Source organism: Elephas maximus, chromosome 1, assembly GCF_024166365.1.
Source record: "Elephas maximus indicus isolate mEleMax1 chromosome 1, mEleMax1 primary haplotype, whole genome shotgun sequence".
In the NCBI taxonomy this organism is placed as follows: domain Eukaryota; kingdom Metazoa; phylum Chordata; class Mammalia; order Proboscidea; family Elephantidae; genus Elephas; species Elephas maximus.
Genome location: NC_064819.1, coordinates 22,316,702 through 22,329,769, shown reverse-complemented (window position 1 = coordinate 22,329,769; position 13,068 = coordinate 22,316,702). Strand labels below are relative to the sequence as shown.

The following is a 13,068-nucleotide window of genomic DNA, read 5'->3' as shown; positions in this document are numbered from 1 at the left end:
GCAAACATAGGAGGCAAACATTATGTGTGTAAAAACATAGTAGTTTTCCCCTAGTCTTAGTGGTTTCTTACTCTGAACCAAAGTCAATTGTTTTACCCAGTTATTCACCCAGCAACTTCAGTCACATAACTCATGGCATAAACAGCTAGCTCAAACCTACAGTAGGTCGTTGAAAACTGAGGTAGCAACTAAAACCACACTCTTTTCTATAGAAATCAAACGTAAAGGGGATCAAGTAAAGGAAGAATCTAATCAAGTTCAAAAAGCAATTTCTTTGTAATAACAAAATAGAAATCAATAGGCAAATAGAATTTTAAATAATGGGTTGGGGTGCTGAGTTCCAAAGAGGAGAAGGAAGAGGCTTTTCCCAAGTTTCCTCCATGGAATAAATAGAAAGACCAAAACTTGAACCCAGGTTTTCTAACAACAAGACTTATGTTACTTTTATTTCATCAGACCATGCACTGTTTATTCTATGCCCAGTGTATCTCCCCAGCGTACAATCTCTTCATCCTGCCAGTATGCTTACCCAGTTTGCCTTAGAGCATCTAACACATGTTGGTAGTCAAGAAATATTGCTTACATGAGGTAATTATAAGCCCAAGAGACAGAAAGGGCCACATAAACCAGAGACTACATCAGCCTGAGACCAGAAGAATTAAATGGTACCTGGCTACAATCAATGACTGCCCTGACAGGAAATACAACAGAGAATCCCTGATGGAGCAAGACAGCAGTGGGATGCAGCCCTCAAATTCTTGTAAAAAGACCAGACTTAATGGTCTGATTCAGACTGGACGGACCTTGGAGGTCATGGTCCCCAGACCTTCTGTTAGCCCAAGACTGGAATCATTCCCAAAGCCAACTCTTCAGACACAGCTTGGACTGGACTGTAAGATAGAAAATGATACTGGTGAGGAGTGGGCTTCTTGGACCAAGCAGACACATGAGACGATGTGGGCAGCTCCTGCCTAGAGGGGAGATGAGAAGGCAGAGGGGGACAGAAGTTGGCTGAATGGACATAGGGAATACAGGGTGGAGAGAAGGAGTGTGCTGTCTCATTAGGGGGACAGCAACTGGGAGTATATAGCAAGGTCTATATAAATCTTTTTATGAGAGACTGGCTTGATTTGTAAACTCTCACTTAAAGCACAACAGAAATAAAAATAAAGAAATATTGCTTATTGGATATATAAACCAATCTTTTTTTCTTTTTTTTTTTTTAAATGCTACCATTAAAATTAGTCAATGGCATTGCTTTGGTCTCCCTCACCTCAGCACTTGGAAAGTTTTGCTACATTTGCGTCATCAGTTTGCTTTTCATGCTGATGCAAAATCCATTGGTAAAAAAAAGTACCCATATCATCTGATCTTGAGTTATTTGTAGGCTTGCAAATAAAGCATAATTTACATGGCAAACTTTCTCTTGACACACAGCAAATATTTCTCCTTTAAAACCCTGAAGAAAGAAGTGAACCAAATTGAATTTTACTGTTTGAAATGTTTAAAATAGCTTGAAATCAGAGAAGAGCCATTGGAGAAAACTGCTTAAATAATCTTATTTGAAACTTTGCAGATTTTAACAATCATAATGATCATGTAATAAATCTTGTGTAATTATCTTATTTGTAGAGCATCCAAACACAATTTAGTATTTGAATGAGATTAAGGACAATGATATGCCAACATTTTTTGAAGCCAGAAACATCTCTAGATTTTCAGTTTCCAAAGAGCAGAAAAGGAATTTCCCAATTTGCCTGGTGTTGAAGTTTGATCAACCTTTTTAAATGTTTTCAGCATTTGAGGATCTGAGAAAAAGCTGATTGTAGCACACAGATGATAATCGTGGGGGTGAGCTGGGGAGGGGCAAGGGAGAGTGGGACCCATCAGTAGTAATCCTGCCTCCTCCTGTCTGCTTGTTAACAGAATTGATGTGTTTACTTATCTTCTTGAATGGCCTTGGAAAGCTTCCGCATTCCTTTTTCTGCAATCTAGTCCCTTTGGGCTGCTTCCCAGGCTAATGGCCAGTCCATAAACAGGAGAGAAACAGAAAGCTAACTACAGAATAGAAGCTTCCCTTTCCTTTTAGTCTAAAGCTCCATGTTCAATTATCTGAGCTCTCTGAATCATTGATGGTGGAGTTCGTTTCAAGTAAAAAGCCAGGAAGAGTATGCACTAAAGAAAAAGAGAAGATCTGTGGAGAGGCAACAGGTGTTCTCTGGGACCTCTGCCAAGCTACCTCAGTTACATCGCAGCAGCTAAAAACCATGGCCTCCTTGGGTGGGAGTCTCACGTTCCCAAAGACAAGGAGAAAGACTGAAAAAGTAACTGGGAAAGGACTAAAATTAGAACTATGAACATGAATCCTAGAAAATATCCCACCATTCTTTGCATGCAAGGATGCTAATTAGGAGATGAAAATGAAGATGTTTGGGAAATGACATGTCTTCTTAGCCTGGGATGCTCACCATTTATTTTATATGTCTCTTTCCCCAGCCTGTAGAATAGGAATTTGGTCTCTCTACTACACATACAGAAACTCTGATGGTGCAGTGGTTAAGAGTTCGGCTGCTAACCACAAGCTCAGCAGTTTAAATCCACCAGGCACTCCTTGGAAACCCTATGCGGCATTTCTACTCTGTCCCACAGGGTCGCTATGAGTCAGAGTCAACGACAATGGATTTTGGTGTTTTTTTTTTTTCTCTACACATACACTCCCTTTTAACATGAAAGAGGGTGATAATAAAAGATAAGACCCAGGCAGAAGGACTCCTGCAGCATTCCTGGTAAGGTACACAGGACCCCATTCTAATATCTATCTCATTGTTTATCTGTTGATTCATAATTGGGGGCAACACCCTGATCACCTAAGGTGCTTCTCTAACATCGATATCGCATGCACCATTGGATGCCCGGTGATTCTGATGTGTACCCCTGACTGAGAATCACTCCTCGTGCCCAAAATTTACATAGTCAATGTTTTAAAACCATCCGAGATGTAATACCTGACCCAATGTATTTCCATCACCAAGCCCACAAGATTTTACATTAACTGTCCCTAAACTAAGCCCTAGCAACAAAGAAACTTAGGTACTACAGAAGTTACTATCAAGAAATGTAGAATAAATATATCTTTTGTTGAAATTAAGCCTTTGTGGAACTCAGTGAAGGTGATTTGTTGAGTGCCTCTGCAGTTTGCCTGCTGCTAAAATTACAAAAAATGGCAAAAGACCAATTTCTATCCTCCAGGATCTCCCAGTCTAGTGGAAAAGACAAACACAGCTAATAATGATGAAAGACAGACTCTGATTCTAAAGAACTCTAAATCCTCTATTGGTAGATTTTTATTGCATCATCATGATGTTATGGTATGGGACTTGGCGTGAGTATAATAATTCCTAATTTACAGAGAAACAAAGGTAAAATGAGCTGGTTAAGTCACTTAGTCTTTTTGGGTCTCGCTTTCTTACCTATAAAATAAAGTTAAATAGTCTAATCACAGGGTTTTAAGGGAGATGACATATGTTAATATCCCTTTGCAAAAGCATAAAGCATCACATGAATGTTATTTTTGGTCGTTAAAAATAAATAAATAAACTGCTATTGGTCACTTAAACCAAAAAAACCCATTGCCATCAAGTTGATTCCGACTCATAATAATGCTATAGAACAGAGTGGAACTGCGCCATAGAGTTTCCAAGGAGCGCCTGGTGAATTCAAATTGCCAATCTTTTGGTTAGCAGCCATAGCACTTAACCACTATGCCACCAGGGTTTCCACTGGTCACTTAAGAGGTACAAAATGCTATACAGATAGTCCCTGACTTACGATGGGGTTCCATTCCAATGACTCTGTTGGAGGTCAGTTCTGACAAAAGTCAAATGCCTCATTTTTTAGTTTTCATTATTGCCTTTTATTATCTGTATCTTTATAAATCACAACATTGAACATCTGAGAATGATAACATTAGCAAATTACGGGCTGCAACACTTTATGTAGTATGTATTACTAATGATATATTACTAATGATAAAAAAAATGATAAGATGTAAAAAAAAAAAAAATAGACGGTCTAAGTGTGGTTTGTCCTAACATGAATGTGTTGAGAGTCGGGTACTATGTGTACCTAATAATACTCTAAGAGTCAGTATTTTGGAAGATTAAAAACATGGGAGGAAAAGGATAACGGAATGACAGGAGAAAACTCACCCCAGACTCATTGCTGGTGCTAACAATTCTCAGAATAACTACTTAAGTCAGACAATGGGTTACTAGCTAGGTAGCTAGTCAGTTGGAGCAGCTGTTTGAGCAGATATAGTTTGAGTTCAAGTGTTCTCTCACGTAACAATTTTTTTTAAAAGAAAAGGGAAACAAAAACAGGACTTCCAACCAGTTCGTACTAGTTCAACCCCCTACTGAGAATTTCCATTTCCACCCCAGATATACTAAATCAAAATCTACATTTTTAACTAGCTCCCCACATGATTCTTATGTATAATAAAATTTGAGAGCCACTGCTCTATTAGGCTCTACTAGGCAGCGATTCTCAAAATTTATTACACAAAAGGATCGCCTGGGGATCTTGTTAAAATGTAGATTCTGATTCAGTATATCTGGGGTGGAAATGCAAATTCTCAACAAAATGAACCAGTTTGAAGCCCTGAACAGACAGGCATTATTGTCATGGAATGTTAAGTAATTAATCACCATAAAGCATTATATTCTAGCCTCCTGGGTGGTAATCGACTCAACGGCACTGGGTTTGGTTTTTTGGTTTTGGTTAACCTACTAGAGCTCTGAAAGATAAATGGAGAAGAGACATAGTCATAGAAACAGATGGCACTTGAGAGAGCATCTAGCCTGCTCATGTACCCCTAGACTGAGGGCTCCTGGAGGGCAGGTCAATGGGTTATCTCTATCTGTATCCCCAGCTATGTCAAAGTGCCTGGGACAATGTGCCATCTCAAATACTTTGAACTAAAATGAGCTTCATCCTTTGAGATTTAGAATCTTGATTTGTCCAACCTTACGCCATTAGGGAAACCCTGGTGGTGTAGTGGTTAAGTGCTACAGCTGCTAACCAAAAGGTGAGCAGTTCAAGTCCACTAGGCACTCCTTGGGAACTCTATGGGGCAGTTCTACTCTCTCCTATAGGTTCGCTATGAGTCGGAATCGACTCAATGGCACTGGGTTTGGTTTTGGTTTTGGTACACCATCAGAGCTGGAGGAGGAAACCAGATCTCCTATTCCCAATGCCTATTTTATTACATTATTATTTTTTACTGCATTGTATTTTACTTATCCCAACACAATGGCCTTCGTATTTTGGTTGGGTTTTGGTTTTTAAGCACAAAGTAACTTTTCTTAAAATCACATCCCAGTTCTGCTACACTAGTGACTACATAGATAATCCCTTTCTTCCTGGCAGGGTGAATCATCCTGGCTTCAGAGAAATGACTGTTCCTTAGCTTCAGTATTGGTCCATGCCCTGGCTGGACTCTGAGGCCTTATATGACACCCTGAGCAGGAAGCTGAACTTTCCGTGGGAATGAATGTGCAGGTCTCTATAGAGAAAACAGGTCAGGTTTCTGCCTTCTAAGTTCCTGGATCCAACTGATGTTTTTGGTAGCCCCTGGTACCCAAACTTCTTTTACCACTCCCAAGTCACAATCTTCTGGATACACGAACATGGCATAATGAACTCATGAAGATGATTCAATTTGACGTATACAACCTGAATCCCAACTATGTAAACTAAAATGCTCCACGTGAGGTAGGCACCTGGGTGGCTGCGGGAATGTTTGAGACTAAGATTATGCTCACCGGATTATTAGAGTAATCTGCTAGTGGAGCTAGGATACTGAGATCTTTAAGATCAGGGATTGCATCTTAGTTTCCCTTTACATTCTCAGAACTATGCACACTGGGCACATAGCAGGTGCTCAATAAATCTGTCAAAATAAAGAGTACAAAAATAACAATGCTAATTGTAAGAAATACTGTATGTGAGGGACAAAAAACAATGATTTAGATCATATAAAGAATGCAAAAAAAATCATTTAGAAGTGGGGGAGGTCAAGGAAGGTTCCATGAAGCAAGTGGCATGTCCAACAAACCTCAAAGGAGTTGAGCAGAGACACATGAGAATGGGAAGAGGGTAACGCTACGTTCCCTCTACTAAGAAATGCCTAGATCTAAGCTTCTAATATCATCATCACACCATAGTGTGTTGGTAGCAGGATGTTGCCAGGAGCTCAAAGTGAACCTAGAGAATAAATGGCAAAGACAACTGGGAGCTGAGGATGGGGGAAAGGTATTTAAAAGTGAGTCAATTTTCTGATCTAACCCTAAGGTTGGCAATTTCTTTTCTATTTCATACCTGTTCTTTCCAAAAGCAACCAGAAGACCTTGAATGTGATCACATATCCATGAGCCTCCATATTAATTAGTTGGAGGATACGAAATCTCTACTGAGGTGCCTGGAGAGGTATCATTCTAAGATTTAGACCAGTGGTTCTAAAGCTTTAATGTGTATACAAATCACCAGCCAATCTTGTTGAAATGCAGATTTTGACTCACTAAGTATAGGGTAGGGCCTGAGACCAAATTTCTTATAATTTTCCGGATGATGATAATGCTGCTGGTTCTGGATGGCACTTTAAATAACAAGGGCCTAGACCAGAGTTGGAAACCCTGGTGGCGTAGTGGTTAAGTGCTATGGCTGCTAACCAAAGGGTTGGCAGTTTGAATCTGCCAGGCGCTCCTTGGAAACTCTATGGGGCAGTTCTATTCTGTCCTATAGGGTCGCTATGAGTCGGAATCAACTCAATGGCACTGTTTGGTTTTGGTTTTGTAAACCAGAGTTGGAGCCCTGGTGGTGCAGTGGTTAAGAGGCTGACTGCTAAGCCCAAAAGATCAGCAGTTCGAATCCACCAACTGCTCCCTGGAAGCCCTATGGGGCAGTTCTACTCTGTCTTATAGGGCAGCTATGAGTAGGAATCCACTCAATGGCAATGGTTGTTTAGACCAGAGGTAACACTGGCTAACATTAGCATAACTTGAGCAGCTTTAAATAAATACCTATGCATGAGTCACCCCGCAGAGCCAATTAACCCAAAATTTCTAGGCGTGTGGCCCAAGCATCTTTACATTTTAAAAGCTCCACAGGTGTTTCTAATATGCAGACAGCCCTAGGTTGAGAAACTACTTAGACAAGGAAGAGAGGGAGAGGGAGCCTCTTTTCTCACTCTGAGTCAATGCTTCTCAAATTTAACGTGCATACAAATTCCTTGGGGATTTTGTTTAAATCAGATAGTGATTCAATAGGCCTGGAATAGGATAAAGAGTCTGCAATTCTAAAAAGCTGGTGTGCAAACCACACCTTGATGATCAAGGATCTAAATCAGCAGTTCCCAAATGTCGTAGCATACTGGGATCACCTGGGGAATTAAAACAACAACAACAACAACAAAACTATACCTGTCTTCCACCCACAACATTCTAATGTAATTGGCATGGGGTTCCACCCAGCACGAGGATGTCTAGAAAGCCAAGTGATTCTAATATGCAGCAAAGTTTGTGAACCACTGGTCTAGAAACTAAAGACTTCGTCCCTTAAGAACATCAAGTCCTTGGGCACAACTTCTGTCAAAATTGTTCAGACTGTGCCCCCATCCAAATATTTAAGGCATCATTAATTACCACGGTGCTGAGGGATCACTGAAAGTAGATCATGAATTGATCACTGGGTCAATTGACTTACTTTCCTCTCCTCCTTACCTTGGATGACAAGAAGTGATGCAAAGTAGTAACTGAGGAAGTAAAACACACACACACACACACACACACAAAATTGACCCTGTTTGTAAATAAGCAAAGTTCAACTCTCTGAAGACTCTGGACCAGTGCTCTCAGGTTTTCAAAATCTGGAAGTGGTGTGAAGGTTGTGAAATGCTGGAGACAGGATTCAAGATTAAATGGGCCATTCAGTTTTTATCTGGGATGGAGAATTCTTGAGCCCTCAGCTCAATAAGCAATATGACTTAATTTGAGATTTGAATCTCTCTTAGAAGAGTTTCCAATCGAAAAAAAAATTAATTGTATGTACTTACTTTTGAGAATGTCTTCCTAGAATTAGATTTTAATTTGTTGGGGGAAGAAGTTTGTACATGGCAGCGTAAAGTATGAAAAACGGAACGCTGCTGTGAATATACTCTTTTCTGATAACAAAGCTGTCATGTTACTGATCATTTGTAGCCAGCCACTTGCATCAACTTAGGAAGTGAGACCAATGTGTAAATAACAAGCCATCCTTAACATGATCTCTAACTGGCTAACTCAGCTTTGTTAGAGTCCAGCAACTAACACACCTAAGGGCATTTAGCATACAAGGCAATTAGGGAACCTCTGAGAAATGACCATAATATTGGTTTGTGGAAAAATTCTTCACTGTCTTTGGGTCAGTGCTGTGATTTGTGCCTGTATCACTGCTATCTAGATCGACTTAGAACTTCTGGCCTGGTTCTTCTCAAATATATATCTGAGAGTCTTTCTCCCCTCTGAACTCCCAAGACTAACTGAACAGCTAGAACTCTACTGTTACCAATCTGAGACATAAACCACCTGGAACTCTGAGTGGCATGTAGCGTATTTTATGAGCAAAAAGGGAAATAAAAGGCTATTGCTAAGAGATACATCCTCTGTTTATGATGGTCCAGGAAGGAGTGCGTAAATTGGAGGTAAAAATGTTAACAGGAACCCTTGCCCACTAATCAAGTTTAATAACCAAATAACCAGTGTCATCTATGCACAAAAAACTGCTTCATAGTAAAATAATAGTCTCTCTTGTTGACCTTATGTTCCAGACAGACTTAATTATTACTTAACCAAATATTACAGACATCAACGAGTTAAGAAATGGATTCTACAAGAGAGCTATTAAATATATGTCTCCTGTATAATTATAGACATAGCTTCTCTCATACATGTCCATCATTTCCAGATATGGAATTGCCCACCAGCATATCATAAAAATAATTTGTCAAAGCTGAAAATTGTCAGCTATTCTGAATCCATGTCAATTCAGTTCTTTTCATACTGTAAATGCTTACCTGGTTTCTTCAAATACTTTAAATCTACTGAGTAAAGACTTCATTGAACATAAGCCTGCTATCATTCAACACTCCAGTTTAATTAATTAGCCCAGAAATAGGTAACCCCATCACCACTCCCTGATCCTAAGCACATTACCACAATGACTGACATTTCTGGTTTAAAAATAAAACCTTGTTTCAAATATAGCTTCTCGCGTTCTGAGTAATGCTTATAGTTTCATAAAAGTTGACATCATTTCTTCTGGTTTCAGCAGAATTAAAGATATGGAACGTTCCTACTGGAGATCTGACCACATCACTCAAGGCTCTTGGTGGGCGTTTTAAGAAGAAAGCTAGGACGAGCTCCGACAGACCTGCACGGATGGGGTTAAATCCAGAGGAGATCCAATCCTACATTAATAATCATTTCGTTTATGTGCATTAAATGTGCCATCGGAAGTTGATTTTTCCAGTTCATTTACCAGTCAGCATATGTGCATTATGTCGATTTGCTTGTGAGGAGAATATTAACATATACATGTCCAGAACTAGTAAACGCATCATGCTTGGAAACCAAACGCTACTCCGATACACTGTTCTTCTTAGAGGTCAGTTCTAACACACGCTGCTTCAAACGGACCCAATTTCCCTGCTGATATACATTCAGAATGCAATCCGACGTGCTCATACACACCCAGAAATACCATCTTCATGGGGAAAGGAGGGACCAATCCAAACATTCTTTTAGCAATGCATTATTGGATATCAGATACCAACATGCCTGTCAGCAAACCTGAAGCAAATGAAATAGATTATTGGAGCCCATCGTTCGACAGAAAAGAAATTGCTTCACCAACACATCTCTCCTCCCCGCACCAGCTAAAGACTACCTCCTGCCCCCCCACCAAAAAAAAAAAAAAAAAAACTCATCACACTTCACTACGCGACTGAGGGAGTATTAAACATTGTCGTCCAAGCTGTGGGAGTTAAAAAGAAGTCGCCTTCCAGCCACACTTCCCCAGTGCTGCAACGGACACAGCCTCTCCTATCGACCTAGCCTGCTGCTGGCTCCCCAGCACTGCAGTCCCTCGCTGAGGACTGCCCTGGCCACACGCACATGCAGCGGGAAGTCCCCCGATGGGGACAGCCACCTACCTTTGCTCTCCATGTCGGTGCCTTTCGAGGGCTGGGAAGTTCAATGGAAGTTGACCGGAAGATGTGGGCCCGCTTCAGATCCCCAAATCTAGGAAGCCAATCTGACGATTTCGCCCGTACTTCCTTCCTTCCCCTCAGGCTGCCTGAAAGATGGGATTTCTTAAACCTTGAGCTGCAATCAGCTACCAAAGGACACTTAGCAGCAGCAGATTGCCTCTCCGGGGGTAGGCTGCGGTGCCCATCTGATACAGAAATACATGCACGGTGCCCGCTCAGATTTTATTGTTATCATTATTGTTTTACCTGGGGCTGGAAACTGCGAGCAGGAGCTGTCCTCCGAGCGTGGTGCTGCAGGTGTAGCGACCGATCATCCCACTTTGCTCTCTGGCTGTACAGCCGATTTGCATGGGCGCTGGCACGCATGCGCAGGACCTGCCCCCTCCCCTGTTCACCGCCTCCCGCTCCCCCGCCCCCCTACGCCTCTCTCCCCAAAACGGTCCTCAGTGACCCCAGCTGAGGAGCTGTAACGGGCGGTCACAGGGCAGTGCTGCTAAAAATAAACGCCGGACCGGATTCTCCTCTGCAAACTACAGAATGGCTTGGACTGGGACGGTGCATCAGTCCCCATTCGATTTCCCAGGATGGCTTACGGAAGCCTGAGAGGAGAATAGGGTCTCTGAGCTGGGGATGGTTCTATTCAGATGGCAGAAGAGAGAGGGAGGGAAATTACAGTTCCTTTATTTAATGGTTACAGTTAGAGGTTCTCTTCCCAGCTGCTGCGGTAACTCTCCAGGTGTCTGCTTCCCTTCCTCACCCCACCACCTCCACTGACTTCACAGTTCTCTTGGCATTCCCCTATTTGTTTTTTGGTTTTCTTTTTTCCTGAGGGAGGGGTGGAAGATGTCCTGGAACTTCCAAAGCTTAACACTATCTAGCTTCTTAATACTCAGACTTGGTCTTTTCCTGCCTGCCAGAGATCCCCTTGCCTCTCCCCTCAGGAGCAGGCTCCAAGGCTTCTCAACTTCTCCAAACAATTCCACTGAAGGCATTGTTTAAACCATTTTTTTTTCTAACTGTGGTAAATATAGAGGTAACACAACATTTGCCATTTCAACAATCTTCAAAAAAAGAAAAAAAAAATTCTTTTTTTTTCACATGGTCAGTTCAGCACCATTAGATAGGTTCATCGTGTTGTTCCACCATCACCATTAACCATTCACTGAGGACATCTTGAGGTACTTTTTTAAGATTCTTTCCAACAATCTACTAAGAAGCAGGCATCCCCAGAGGTGGGGAGGCACCTTCTCGATAATCAGTACTTTAAGTGGAATGCATCATCATGTTTATGAAGGCAGAGAAGAAGGCTGTTTGTCTTGTGTTAGGATGTGGAGAGGATGCAAAGCCAAAAATCCTCGACGTGGTGCTTTCATCCTAGAATATATGAAAAGCTCACACTATATTTGGTTTATCTGCAAAATGTTCAGTAAGAAAAAATTGCAGTGGGTTTACTATCTTCGTTTTTTTTGTAATAGTCCAAATTCTCCAAACAGGCATAAAAACAAACCTAGAAAACTCTTATCTGGAAGAGCTAAGATGTGCAGATCAATCACGCACTCCATGTTACAAAAAGATTCCTATACCCTAGGCTTCTTATCTCGTTCTTCAAAACGTTTAACTACAATAAAATGTACTCCCAACAAGAAACCTGAGGCTGACTCTAATCTCCTTTTGGTTATTCAGAAGGCATCCTGGGATTTTCCAATGCCTTAGGGCCATGATTACAAATATTAATCATGATGGTTCAGCTAGACATGGACATTTATTAGTGGAGGGCTCCCCGTGGTGAACTGCTGTGGCTCACAAAGCCTGTATCCATTCAGCATCAGGGAATTAAAGCATGGGATTACAGAAGCCACAACCTAGAGTCTTTTAACCTTTAGGCTCTCCAACTGCATGCCCGAGTAAATATTTGGAAGAATCCCCAAACTCAGGATTTCTTTTAAATATTTTATCGGTTCTTTTAAATGTTGTTCTTTAAGAACAATATCCTATTTCATTGAGATAATTTCTGCTCCTAATACTGTACCCTACTACATGCTCTTTCACTCTCAGAGTGCATCTACGCTCTGTTATGATGTTACTGATGGGGAGCTACAAGCAAGGAGGGTACTTGACCTGATATGAATCACATACCCATTGCCGCTGAGTCAATTTCAACTTACAGCAACCTCACTTGTTACAGATTAGAATTGCTCCATAGGGTTTTCTTGGATGTAATCTTAACAGAAGCAGATTACCAGGCCTTTCTTCCTTGACATTGTTGGGTGGGTTCACTTTAGGCTAGTAATCAGGCACAAACCATTTGAGACACCCAGGGACCTAAGAGTCACAAAGAGGAGCAGAATCAGGCTCAGAACCTAGGGGTCCCGTCTCACAGGCCGAGGCATTTCATCTACTCCCTTACGATTTCTTATGTAACAGCTCCCCAAATCGACAGTGAAAAAGAGCAGGCAGAGCCTCCTTGTTCATGAATTTTGATTATTTTATTCATAATTTTAAAACACAGATGCTTTATTAAATAGAAAATAAATCAAATTTAAGGCACAATCTGTGGCCTGACATTCAAGGCCTTTCCATGATCCAGGTCCACCCTACCTTTCAAGTCTTCCAAGCTTAGCATTATCCTAAACGTTTTTTTCTTGTTTGGACCCACCTAGCAGCTCCAAGGGAGAAAGACCTGGCAATCTGCTTCTGTAAAGACTACAGCCAAGAAAACCGTATGGGGCAGTTCTTCTCATGGGGTAATAAATGTAGTTACCATG

The 13,068-nt window shown here is 41.2% G+C and overlaps 1 protein-coding gene across 2 annotated transcripts in view; it reads right to left on the bottom strand.

Moving 5' to 3' along the window:
* Positions 1-10,637, bottom strand: part of FGF12 (fibroblast growth factor 12) — a 605,554-nt gene extending 594,917 nt beyond the window's left edge. The window contains exons 1-2 of one of the 2 annotated variants that reach the window (XM_049880303.1): positions 10,550-10,637; positions 10,247-10,389 (exon numbers count right to left, since the gene is read on the bottom strand). In XM_049880303.1, the coding sequence (XP_049736260.1) occupies positions 10,247-10,259 (13 nt within the window). In that variant the 5' untranslated portion in view covers positions 10,260-10,389; positions 10,550-10,637. The remainder of the gene's footprint in view (positions 1-10,246; positions 10,390-10,549) is intronic. The other variant, XM_049880311.1, reaches the window with a different exon arrangement.
* Positions 10,638-13,068: the final 2,431 nt, after the last annotated feature.